Source organism: Ananas comosus, linkage group 12 (genome assembly GCF_001540865.1).
Source record: "Ananas comosus cultivar F153 linkage group 12, ASM154086v1, whole genome shotgun sequence".
Taxonomy (NCBI): Eukaryota; Viridiplantae; Streptophyta; class Magnoliopsida; order Poales; family Bromeliaceae; genus Ananas; species Ananas comosus.
In genome coordinates, this window is record NC_033632.1 from 10,384,456 (window position 1) to 10,398,591 (window position 14,136).

The 14,136-nt window shown below is 34.5% G+C and overlaps 1 protein-coding gene across 4 annotated transcripts; it reads left to right on the plus strand.

The window, feature by feature from the left end:
- Positions 1,458-8,449, plus strand: LOC109718810 (plant cysteine oxidase 3). Of its 4 annotated transcripts, none has more exons than XM_020245224.1 (6): positions 1,458-1,660; positions 3,287-3,447; positions 5,115-5,277; positions 5,826-6,026; positions 7,341-7,459; positions 7,768-8,449. In XM_020245224.1, exons 1-6 carry the CDS (start codon positions 1,546-1,548, stop codon positions 7,792-7,794), a joined length of 786 nt encoding a protein of 261 aa, XP_020100813.1. In that variant the 5' UTR covers positions 1,458-1,545; the 3' UTR covers positions 7,795-8,449. The 4 variants fall into 4 exon arrangements, with proteins under 4 accessions (XP_020100813.1, XP_020100811.1, XP_020100815.1 ...); XM_020245222.1 differs by having other exon boundaries at positions 7,781-8,449; XM_020245226.1 differs by having other exon boundaries at positions 7,996-8,449.

Consider the following 14,136-nt stretch of genomic DNA (forward strand, 5'->3'; position numbering starts at 1 on the left):
AACTAGGGTTCGACCTTGGAACCTCGGGTACTAACCACCAATTCCTTTGCCACTTGCGCTAGGGACAGTTGGTCAAAACACTGAAATTGACTTCGCTCTCCCATAGGGCGAAGTCAATTCCGATGAAGTGAAGGGAAAGAAATTGAGAACTTAATTATGGTGATGTTTATAATTACTCTCTCATGAGTTGAAGTGAAGAATTTTTTTTTTTTTTACCTCTCACTGTTCTTCTCTCCGCTCTCATTTTGGATATGATATTGTTATTTTGGATGTGATATTGGTATGCGTGATATATTTTGTCATTTTAGATATAATATCTTGAGTAATGCTAATTGTATAGTTTATTCAAATATATTTTATTATGGAAGTAATTAATTTTTTATTTAGATTTCGTGTTTCAAATATGATTAAGTTTGTTAGCTAAGTTTCAAAATATCCTTTATTTAATTTGCACATTTAAAAAACGATAAAAATTACTTTGTTAAATGTTAATAATTCTTTAACTTTAAAATTTTATTTGTTACATTATTATAATTTATATAAAAAATAATATAATTATTTTAAATTTTATTTTATAATTCTATAAACATATAATTACATTATTTTTTTTATTTATTATAATTTATTATTTATTAAGTTAGAAAATAGACAATAATATTATGTAAGAGGTAAATTTATCAGAGGTGTGGGAATTGAATAATTTTCGGTAAAACAAATAAAGAAAGTGGGGAACTGTATTTTTTGCGTCATTCACTTCCTGCCAAACAAACAGCAGAACTGACAAAACTTCACTTCCACATCTAGGAACAAATAGTAGAGGTGAAATAATTTTCATATGAGCTCTAGTTCAACCGAAAGTCCACTTTAATCAAAAGTCTACTTATTTTGAAACAAATATGCCCTTATAAAGCATACGGACATGACACCTATAGATCTCAACTGTGACCCGGCCCAACCAAGCTCACGCCACTCCGAACAAGACTCTACCCAACCCAACCTTTCGTCATTCCGAACTTCTGCTCAAACTAGCTTCCCGCCATACTGTAGAATACTGATTCTTTTAAATCAATAAAAAAATATAATAAAAATATTTTTTAAAAAAATTATAATGAAATGGATAAATTCTATGAGGATTATTTGATTGATTGAGATGCTACATCAGTATATAATTGTTGAATTCTAGATTTTTTTTTAAAGATTACGACTTAGTTCGGTATTAAGGCCTATCTAATGCTATTAGATAAAATAGAATTAAGATAAAATCAGATAGGAATATACTTTTGCGTTCTTCGATAAAATTAAAAAATATATATATCGTAATTGATTCATCGCGACACATGAAATATAATATTACGTGTGAAAATAAACAAAAACGCAGTCTCTCTGCAATCTCAGCCGAAGCCTACATCCAACTAACGGGCTCTATCAGCGGGCTCTTGAGCAATTTTTCCGTTCCGATCCCTCGTTTACCCCCGCAATCCCACCCGCCCCGCACACGCCCGCCCCCACGCACCCAAACGCGCACCCGCGGGAGCGAAAGAAGAGATGGCGAAGGGTTCTTCGGTGCAGGCGCTGTACGAGCTCTGCAAGAAGACCTTCGCGGCCTCGGGCACTGCTTCTCCCTCCTCTCGACCCATCCGAAAGCTCTCCTCTCTCTTGGGTACCACCACCAACCCCTTCCTCCCCTCCTCTCTCTCTCTCTCTCTCTCTCTCTCTCTCTCTCTCTCTCTCTCTCTCTCTCTCTCTAAACCCTAAATTCCCCCACCTCAATAATGATCTATTGATTATCGACTATAACATATAGGAAAAGTGCGAAAAACAGGTAAAGTAGAAATTATTATTTCTACTTAAGAGGTAAAGAATGTACGGATTAAATCGGCTACCCAACCTTTCAAAATTTTAATTTTTACCAACCAGCCTCTCAATTTGTTTAGGGTTTAAGGCGCACAATTTAAGCTAATTGTTTACTTTAATAAATTTATAGTTGCGAGAATCGTATGAAGTATAATAATTATTAATTAAATATGTAAAGATAAATGATGTAGGCAAATTTTGGAGTCAAAGTGCTGTTCACTGACTCAAATGAGACAAATTGAAAGGTTGGATAGTAAAATCAAAATTTTTGATAGGTTGGGTAGCCAATTCAAAATGATCCATAGTTCTGGTAAATTCTATAAATTTTTACCTACTAAAGATCGCAAAATAGGTGCCGTACAGATTCCCAGCTTGCCAAAAACACGTTGATTTGAAGAAAGTAAACTTTTGGTAAAAATGTACATAACTTATCTGAACTATAGATCATTTTGAGTTAACTACCCATTATTTTCAAAAAATTGATTTTATTACCCAATCTTTCAATTTGTTTGATTTGATTCGGTCAACGACACTTTGACTTCACAATTTGAATGCATGTTTAGTTAGTATACTTTATATAATTTTTGCAATTATAAATTCATTAAAGTAAGCAACTAGCTTAAATTTTAAAGTCAAAGTGCTGTTGACTGCCTCAAATCAAACAAATTGAAAGGTTGAGTATTAAAATCAAAATTTTGAAAGGTTGGGTCGTCAACTAAAAATGGTCCATAGTTCAAATAACTTATGTACATGTTTACCTAAAATTTTATTATTTCAAATGGTTATATGATATATATCACTTGTTGGCTTGAATGGATCAGCATCCTGCCTACGTGGCGGAAGGCCAGGTTGGGCAGAGTCACAATCGAAGCCTGGGGGCTACGTGGCAGGAGGCTGGGTTGGGTCGAGCCATAATCGAAGCCTGTGAGCGTTGAGTCTATACGCATTAAGTGAATTGGTTGCGACTTTCTAATAGATTGAGCTTTTGGAATCAGTGGTTAACGCCAACGATCCAAATTTCTTTCTTCCTAAAAAACTCTCGAAATCGAGCAATTTTTATTTTTTATGATCTATGGCACTAAAGAAAATCTTTTATAGTGTCTTCGAACCTGTTCTTTTTTATACGAAAATTGTCATATCTTGATGTGGTTTTACTTTATCCTTTGACTTTTCATCTGTATTATCGTTTTAGATATCTTCTTACCTGATTTTGTCTTTAAAATGAAGCATATCAACGACACGCTCTTTATGGATCTTCATATTCTTGTTTTGCAAATATGCTTTTATTGTCGACGAGCTATATGTGATCTTTAATTGCATTCTGTAGTGTCAAACATTTGTTATTTACCCTTTGCTAATCAACAACTTGGTTGTGAGAGTTAATATATTATCCGATCATATAGGTTTTGCTAAAGATGAATATGCTTTTCAGATACAATCACTCCGGCAGAAGTTGGACTTCGAGAGGATACAATGGAGGATGAAAGGGGACATGGTTTTTTCGGATCAAACTTATCGAGGAATTCTATGAGGACGGCTCGGTGGGCTCAACCAATAAAATACCTGCACATTTATGACTGTGATAGTTTCTCTGTAAGTTTACTTTATTAGTTTGTTTGTTTGTTCTTCTTGATTTTAAAATGTGCTAATTTTATTTGCTTGCTTAGAATAGATGAAGACGCCATGGTGATCTATTAAGTACATGCAATCAATGTTATACATGCACATCTCTCTCTCTCTCTCTCTCTCTCTCAATGCATTAATATAAAGCATTATCTAGAGAATCTTAACTTGAAATATGCGTGGATCAAGCTTGACAATTGGCTTTTTAACGGCTTTAATTCCTATTGACTCTGACTCGAGTCAAGTTATGTTTAGCTTATGAGCCTCTTTGATTAGGTTCATGGCTCGGGTTTAAATTAGCCTTAATTTAGGCTTGATGGATTATGTAATAAAGTGACCTCTTATCCAATAATAGGCTTCAAATAGTTTCAACTTAAGTCCAGCAGATCTCGGAAGTCGATTGTGCTTTTCTTTCCACTACATCACCAATTTGGTGTCATTTATGTTGTTTGCTGTACTTCTCACTATCGTTGTTCAGGAGTTGCACGTGGTAGTCCGATCAGCTATGGACCAACCGACCTCAATTTATGTAAAGAATAGCAGAAAAGAATTAATTTTTTACCAAGATTTACTTTCTGCAGTTTATCTGCAATGAACTGCAGCAGAAGTAATTTCCCGTTGGAGAATTTGATTTTAGTGGACAAAAGGGATAGAATGGGAAGAAATGGAGATATAGAGAAAAACTGACAATCCTAAAAGAGATGAAATGAACATTTTGTCCGTCATAACTTGAGGAAAATGTACTATTACTATATCCAAATGTAATTTTTTTTTCAGTTTAATAGCCACTTACGTCCGTTTTACTTTGGCCTCCAACTGATCTTGATTTGATCTGAAATTATCTTTGGTTTGAGTTCAAATGTGAAATTTTACATTCAAATTCCTCTAAACGATCAGATATTAGTCTGCTACACAAATAAGAGTTTTCTGCAGAATACCTTTCCTCATAGAGACCTCAATTCTTGTCTTTTCTTGCATTACAGCTCTGTCAAGTTGACATTGAATGAACTATGAGAAAGAAGCATATTCGTCAAAATAAAAATGACATGCCATTAAAATCCTATGCTTGATAAAGAACAGTAAAATATAATTCCTCAATCTCTCTTGAAGATTCTAGGACTCATGGCTCAAGTGAACTGTATTAGTATGAATCAGCCACAAACTTGACAAAATTAATTAGCTATATAAACCCATTTACTTGAACCTAGTATTGGTCCAACAAATTTGTAACTTGATTTCTAACCGACCCCCGAAGTTTTCATTGCTTATTTGCATTAACTGATGAATTGCCACTATATACTGATGGTAATCATCAATAAAAATGTGTTAAAAATATCAATGTGCTTGCTAGATTTCCTTTTGAGATACATCCCAGCTTTGAAGCTTTAAAAGTAATAATTTCTTCGCCAGCCTCTCATCTCTGAGAACCTGCTTGCGTTTGTGCTTTGGATCTGCTTGTGCAGTGCCACGATGAAACTTTAGCTTTGAATTAATAAAACCAAACAGTGCGGATTGAATTATGAGAGATGTGGATGGCTGGGAGGGTATGGTTTACAGGACTGACCCGGGACCAGGTGTATGCAATAATTAATACTGCATTTAAATTGGCGCTCAAGTTTGCACGTACTCTTTTGCAGATTGGTATATTCTGCTTGCCCACTTCATCTGTTATTCCTCTTCATGACCATCCTGGGATGACTGTCTTGAGCAAAATCCTCTATGGTTCTCTGCATGTGAAATCTTATGATTGGATTGAACCTCCTTGTCTGGCGAAAAGCGGCGAGCCGGATAACTTCCCTGGTCTGCTTCTATGCTTAGTGAACTCAGCTCTTAAGTAATTACCTCCGAGCTGCTATTCATCGAAATGTTACTCTGTGGTAATTGCTTAGAATAGTAGTAGATTGACAGCAGAGTCAGCATATTTTTGACATTTTATTAAATAAAAATCGAGGAAACAAGAAAAAACTTTACCATTACTGCATTTTTAACTACTGATTAAAACGTCAATGCTAGTAAGAATCTTATTGATTGATTTTTGAAGTTGTTGCTGTTGTAATCTATGAACAAGCTAGATTTCGCTTTTATTATGCAACTAATATACAACTGATCCCTTCTCTCTGTGCTTACTAAAAGATTTTGCTGCAATACTTGTTTTGTTCTATTGAACACAAAAGTAATTTTGTATTTTAGTCGGTAATCATATTTTGCTTATTCTTTTCCTTCTTAGTTATATATCAGTGCATGGCGGGCTCTTGAATTTGATAAACTGTTAGGACTTATAATTCTCAAATTGACTCCTTTAACAGTATCAAAGTTGGAATTAATTTTAAATTTTCTTTTTTATGCAGTGAGGTTGGCTAAGTTGCATATGGACACTGTCCTCACAGCGCCATGCCCAACCACTGTTTTGTACCCCAAAAGTGGAGGCAACTTGCACTGCTTCACTGCAGTAACCTCTTGTGCGGTACTCGATGTCCTCGCTCCACCTTATGCTGAAGAAGCTGGCCGAAGTTGTACTTACTATCATGATTACCCATACTCTAGTTTTTGTAAGTAACCTCATTGTTTATATACAGTAAATTACCTCTTGGTAAGTTCGTATGGGGATGCCGTTGATTATTGTCCAATTTGAAAAGATTTTGAACTTTAGTTTTTCTTTTGATTGTTCTGATTTATTTACTTTGCTCAGTTAAATTGCGGATTGTATTAAATTTAACAATTTTTGGCTATTACTTTGGCTTTAACAATTCCTTTGGCTATTACCTGTTAATTGCGGATTCTGTTAAATTTAACAATTCTTTTGTTGTTGCCAAACAAATATCTGGGATGCAAGAATTGTAAGCTATCCCCATCAGCTGCTACACTTTTTTATACAAAGAATGCGGTGATGCCAAATAAGGCCTTCTTCTTTATCTTACAATTGCTCTCTCTGAGCAATCCATTTTGTCGGTCTAAATTCACTGATCATATATCTAGGATATACTTAGTCGTATATTGCTTTGGGCACGTTAGAGGTTCTAGGCCAAACAGTGTTGTGGATCTTAGTCTTTTAACTCTATCGCTAGTTTTGACCTTTTCAAAGTTTAGCGGTGTGATCAAGTCGCTAATTATCGCTGTTGATGAAGCATGGATTTATTTATTTTTTTGAATAACGGATAGATTAAGGGTTGAGCAAAGAATGAGCTCACCCATGATTTAGAACACTAAAATTGACCTAGTCATCCTCTCAACCTTTTATCGCAATTTGTGGCTATTGTTCTAGATTTTAGAGATGCATAAACTTTATGTAAATTGGATTGCTATGTAAAATCTTTTCTTACTAGCTAAAACACCAAAATTGTATTACCTTAAGTCACAGGTGGGATTATTTTGATCGAGAACCATAAAAGATGGTTTAAAAGGATCTTGCTGGTTTAGGATAGAGGTTCTTTGAGAAGTATTGGAATAAAGATTTTCCGGAAGCTCGAAATATAGAGTCTAGTACTTATAGTTGGTAGTGTAGGGTTTTTAAGGTGATAGTGAAAGAAGATTACATATTTTTAAACGTTACAAATGTCAGAAAACTGCAAGTGGTTAGCTAATGAACTTATGTTAACTTGAACTCCTATTTGCAATCTAGTTAATGTGCAATAATTGTTTACTCATCAATCAAGCTATTTAAGTGCGCCTCTTTGGACTTCTATTCTCATGTAATATTCAGTGATTTCTTCAATTAAATGGCAAGGACCAGAGGATTTTTGCCTCTTGTTCGGATGGACATGTTAACTCGTTAAATTTAAAGTAAGCTTGAAAATTTAACATGAAGATACATAATTATCCGGGCTACAATTTGGGACATTTTTACTTATTTTTCTTAATTGCAGCAACTGGAAACAGATTAATAGGCGATGAGCAAGAGGATGATTATGCATGGCTTGAGGCGATAGAATCACCGGACAATCTCTACATGCGATCGGGTGAATACACTGGTCCAACTGTACAGGTATATACAAATGTGCCCTTGAATCCTCATCATTAGTGGCAAGAGTATTGCTACGCTCATCCCAGAGAGTAGATTGGAGTAGAATTTGAACAGTAGGAATTATATTACTGGGAGATCGCACAAATCACAGGGTGGTGAGCCACACACGCCACACCCGAGAAATCAATCACTTCAGCCCAAAATCTTACCTCCATCTACTCCTGGGAGTGGGCATTGCATTATTCTTTTTTGTACCATCGTCGAAATTTGCATAGAAATTTCTATTTATGGGCTGACTCCCGAGTAATTTTATGCTCACCTGCTGGTAGTTGTTGGGAGTAGGATTTTGGTGGTAAAAACTATTCGGTCAAGAAATTTGGATAAAATCATGGGATGATTGGCTCCCACATCCTCCAAAAGAACCAATCACTTTACCTCAAATTCTGATCTTATCTACTTCCGGAGCGGGCATAGCGTTATTCTTGTGCACAATTTGAATGCTTGTAAGCGGTTTGATTTTTGGAGTTCCTAACAACAGGAAGAGTTCTGCTTTCCAGTATCATGTGGCATAGTCTGAGAGGGGTTTTGTGCAGAAGGTTTAAAGAAACCATTGGTTCCTTGTTCACCTCTATGTGACAGGAGACGGAAAGAATATATTCAATTGTAATAGATCGAGGTGAGTGTAACAGCTAAATGTAAAGTGAATGGGCCTCTTAGTTATTTTTGAGTCAGGAACCTTGTTGTTGCTTGTGAGTAGGAATATAAGGCCTATGTGGCTTAGCCATAGCCTAGAGCTATTGAAAAAGTGCTATTCGAGTAGAGCTGGTCAAAAAAGTTGTAAGCAACATCTTCTTTTGTTAAATACCTCGAACAGCATTTGTTTGAAGCTAAAAGTAGAAACTTTTGATTTGAGCTTCTACTTTTGAACCTCAGCAAGCTTCTTATGCTCTGGAAAAAAGCTATGTATTTACTGTTTGCCAAATGTTGTTGGCCTCTTCTTCGAGTAGAAAAGCTTCTTGAGGAATCTGGTGTGCTTGTTAAAGGCAACAAAAAGCTAGTTTCTGCAACATTTTCGATGTAGTGAATTTAACACTCCTTTCAATCTCGTTGCATTCGAAATTCACAACTGATTGATTAAGACGGTAAAAAAAATACATTCTCATGCTTGTTCTAATATACTTCCGTGCTTTGTTTATAGAAACAGCAATTATCAAAATGAGAGATTGTAAACATTGTTTAGTATGCATGATGCTGTGGAGAATAAATGTTCGATTGCAAGAGTGATTGGTTTCGCATTCAAAAAAACGAATAAGCATTTCTATTTGTTGTTAGTTTTCATAGAAACCTCCTTGTAGATGTAAAATTTTGGACAGCAAATGCATGCAGGGATGATCGGAAATTGCAATTCCTTAAAGTTTAGGTACCTTTCACTGGAAGCTCATTTAGGGAGTGTTTTTCACCAGTTGATAACATTTCTTAAAACTCTCTATATTTTCTGTACAGTTATGCAAATGCCACCATGCAACTCGTGTCGAGAGAACGACAAGAGCTTATTAGTAAGTGATGAAATCATTCTAGATTTTCAACTCGTAGACATCTTGCACTACCTTGGGACTGGGGATGTTGTCATTCTCATATCTGATAAGAATGAGATCTCCAGGAAAACATAGCAGTTCCTTTTATGTAAAATTTGTAAAGAATTTGAATGGTGCCAATTCTGTTAGGGTTAACTGCATCATTGGTTTTCGAACTTTTGCCTGATTTTGAACTCTAGTCACTAACCTTGTAGTTTTTGTGATTAGGTCTCTAGCCTTTATATTCATCTTGAATAGGGCTGGCAAATGAGCGAGCCGGCTCGCGTTCGACTCGATATTTGGCTCGCTCGAGCTCGACTCGAAATTAAATGAGCCGAGCTTGAATAAAAAAAAAGGCTCGAAATTCATTTCAAGCCGAGCTTGAGTATTATTCGGCTCGTTCGAACTAGGCTCGAAAAGCTCGAAAAGGTCGAATATATATATATATATATATGAAATTCATTTCAAGCTGAGCTTGAGTATTACTCGGCTCGTTCGAACTAGGCTCAAAAAGCTCGAAAAGGTCGAATATATATATATATATATATATATATATAGTAGAGCTACTATGTTATCGAAAGTATAGAGATCTGATGCTTTCGATTTTTTGATTCTTAGATTAATCCCTTTAATCGTTTCTTATCTTTGGATTAATATTATTATTACCTTGTAGGGACCATTCAATCTTAAGAGTATTATTTAATCCTAGGGGAGACCGCAATCATCCCAACCATATAATATTTAATCAAAAGGTCAAAAATTCAAAAATATCAAATCCTCTATATTTTCGATAGCATAATAGTTCTACACTATATATAGTATATATATATATATATATATATAGCAGGGCTGCTGTGCTCTCAAGGAGGCCACGGAGCCTCCATGCTCGCTGAAGCCGTTTTCGATGATGGAATTTTCGAAATCGACGATCGGCTCCGTTTGACTTGATCTAGCTCATTTTAAGTTTCTAGAAAATAATTTTTGCGATTTTTCGATATCATTTACCTTAGTGATCGAAAGGATTCCAAAATCTATAATTCTTTAATGGTTGATATCTATCGTTTTCAAGTTTAACGGTGTAGAAGTATTTAAATCAGGATGAAATTTTGATACAACAATTCTTTATACTATTACAACAAGATCAATATTTGCTGTCGAAAAATTTAGTGCTATATCACCACTTTTATAGTATTTTTATTTCAGCCGTTAAAAATTATTAATTTTGAATCCTTTCGATTGCTAGGTAAAATGATAATCGAAAAATCGCAAAATTATTTTCTAGAAACTTGTAAATACGCTAGATCAAAGTTTAACGGAGCCGATCTCGATTCGAAAACTCCATCTTCGAAAACGGCTCAGGATTCCTGAGAGCACAGCAGCCACTGCTATATATAGTATTATAATATATATATATATATATATATATATAAATATATATATATAGTTCGGCTGCTATGCTATTAATTAGCACGAAAGACTTAGTGCTACCAGTTTTTCGCCGTTAGATCTACCCTTTTTGATCATTTTCACGCGTTAGATCATACTATTCAACCAACCCACCCACTCAACCCTAGGGGGGCCCACATTATACTAACCGTATATCTCTTAATCCATGGTCAAAAACTTGTAGCACCAATGACTGGTGCTGATTAATAGTCATATTAGCCTAGTTATTATTATTAAGTATATAGTATAGTATAGAATATTATAAAATATATATATATATATATATATATAATTGAGCTCTTGTACTTTTAAAAGTACCAAGTCATTGGTGCTTGTAAGTTTTTAGCCTTTGGATTAATAGATGTGCGGTTAGAATGATGTGGGCCCCTTTGGGTTAAGTGGGCGGTTGGTTGAATAATATAATCTAACGGATGAAAATGATCAAAGTCGTAGATCTAACAGTGAAAAATTCACAAGCACCAAGTGCTTGGTACTTCTACAAGCACCATAGCCAGACTCTATATAAATATATATATAGAGTCTGGCTATTATACTATCGATAGTAGCAAGTCCTTGATACTATTGAGTTTTCTACCGTTAGATCTACCCTTTGATTATTTGTAAGGACTGAGATTTTTGACAGTGCAACTAAACTCTCTGTTGATGATGTTTATGTGTGTAATTTAATTATATAAGCACTCGTCAAGTTTCGGACGAAAATGAGCTAAAATGGAGAAGATACGCGATTTTTAGTTTTCACTTAAGTGAATAGTAACTCCGGTTTTCCGGAGAAGCCACGGAGTAGAGTTGGCTTCTGGTGCGTATCGGACTCCGTTCATATCAGTCCAATAGCTCGTTTCGACCGGTTCAGCTGTTCTGGAACTAATGGCGCTGATGGATTTTGAGTTTGACGCACGGATTTCGATAAAATCCAAAAATACATGTTTTATATGTATTTGTGTGTATGTTTCCTTCTATTGGAAGAAGGTTGGATTTTGTTGTGAATCCGTGGTCGATCGAGATGAATCGAAAGTGTAGCTTTGTTGTCTCCGAGGTGCTGATCGCACTGGTGCAATCCGTTCGCAAATCTGACNAAAAAATTATTATTCATATAAAATTTTAATTTTAGTTATATATGATTGGATAGTTTAATCCAATATTTATCTATATAATTTATTTATTTTTGACTGCATAAATGAAAATGAATAATATAGAGATTGAAGGCGGAAGAAAAGACATGTGAAACTGAAAAAATTAGAAATTCAACTCATAAATTATTTTTTTTATATTATAATACTATATTTCATATAATTATTTTATACTTTGAACTATTAGACATATTTTTGTATCAAATTATAAATAATGTTCTATACAAATTAAACTATTGATCGTATAATATTGAGAATTTCAAGCAGCTCGTTTAGGGCTTGAGCTCGCTCGACTTGAAATTAGGCTCGCTCGAGCTCGGCTCGAATTAATTTCAATCCAAGCTTGATCTTAAATTTAGGCTCAAAATTATTTTCAAGCCGAATTTGAGACGAGGTAAGCTCGCTCGAGCTTCGCTCGTTTCCACTCCTAATCTTGAATCAGTTCTTACCGGCAGTAACTCTGTCAGTTCTGATCAAAACAGTCAGGTTAGCATCGAATAATGTTTGTAGCATCAACACCAAATCTTGCCACATCGTGATTTTTATTTGATCTAATGACATCTTTGATGGTGCTAAAGGATTAGAATGAGAAATCATGTAAAGTGTGGGAATCAATAGCGTAGTTAACATCTTTTGTGATCTTGGTATATTGAAGATGCAGAGCATGAATATTGATAGTGACATGTTATAATATTCTGAAAGGTTTTTTTTATTCTTTAGAGGGGTTATAAAGTTCTTAAAGCTGGAAGTGCTGAAAAGGTAGCTAGATCACACATTATCTTCCCAGGGCAAGTTTACAGGTAAAATTAGGAGCACTAAAGATGATTGTTGATTCCAGTTTTATGCGAATGTTTGTTCTTGCCATTTTTATCCAGTTTGTTAGTGGAAACTTTTGCCCAGATTCTGCTTGGTAGCTAAACTTTAAATAGGTTTTGATTCCTTTAACTTATAGGTGCAAATTTATCCAACTAACTATTAGATGCTCTCTTTCTCTCTTACATATTGGTAAGCATCACATCATGCTATGCAATCTTAGCTATCATAATAATCTTGTGCTGAGTCTAAATTGTAATCTAACCTACAATGTATATCTTTTGAGAATAAGTGGGATTGTTTGGTTGTGTGCAGTTATTCTTGCATAATAAGATCATTCTAAGTGTGTGAGAATGTTGCGCAATAAGATCATCCTAACTGTGTGAGAATCCAAATCCATTATTTGGATTGCTGCATCACCATCAAATTACTGTTCCAGGAATTGCAGGAGGGGCTATTATTGCAAGTGGAGTTGTATCAGCATCGAGCATAGTTTTTACTGCAGCAGTTGGAATGACCAACTTTATATGAAAAAATTAGCGTATCTTCCTAATCTTTTCTTAAATTAAAATAGAAAAATTTCTTTATATTGCCAGGATAAGGAATTTTTATTTTATTTTATTTTTTTATGGTTTATATAGAAGGGCCCACTTTAGGCAGCTATAACAGCCCAAATTCAGTCCCTTACTATTAGAAATTTGTTTAAGGCTCGGTTGGATGTCTGAATATTTTATTTCAGATATATTTTGGATTTACTCAAGAAGTGATATTATCTGATAGATGAGAAATGTGGTTAGATGCGTAGAATGGAATAATATATTTTATTTTTTAGTTAATTTTTCGAGATAAGATAAATTACTTTGTAGATGAAGCATATTATTCAATTAAATAATGGATGATAAGCTTATTTCGAGGAGCAAAAAATTATTTATTTATTTTTGCTTCCAATCACACATAGAAACTTCATATTGAATAACTTATTCTAATATCTAATCAGGGATTAAGTCTAATTTATCAATATTAGAAATCCCTGCCAAATCCACATACATTAAAGGCGTCTAATTTATCGATCCAAAATGGTTAACCTTAAACTACCAGTAATCTCAAATTACCAGTAAGTGCTAGTTCTTATAAACCATAATATTATTCTTGTACTGTCTGTTGTAGGGATATTAATGGGTATGGATATCTGAAATTTTATCCCAACTCGAACCGGAACGGAGCGGATTTATTCGATACTAAATGGATATGATTTTGGATATGGATACCAAAAATAAAAACCGGATAGGTATGGATATGGATTCGGATATAGATTTTGACTGTACCCGACTCGAACCCGACCCAAGCCCAAATTTATTTTACATTATTATATATAATATGTATATAAAAATTTGATGTTATTTTGAATTCGTATTTTAAAATTTTAGATTTAGTGTAATATATTTTGAAATATTGAAAAGAGAAATAATTGTTTCGGGTTCCGATTTTTCGATTCAGGTTCGGGTTTTGAATTTTTGGTCGGATTCGGATTTGGATATGGCTTTTTAAAATCCGTCGAATTTAGATTTGGGTTCGGATTTTGGGTTTGGAGTCGGGTTCGGATTTAGATTTTTGAAAATTGGCACCGAATCCGATTGTTGACATCCCTAATCTCATGCAGGACTATTGGGCTGTCATAATTTTTTTAAATTTTATTTCACATGTGTTGTGATGGAAA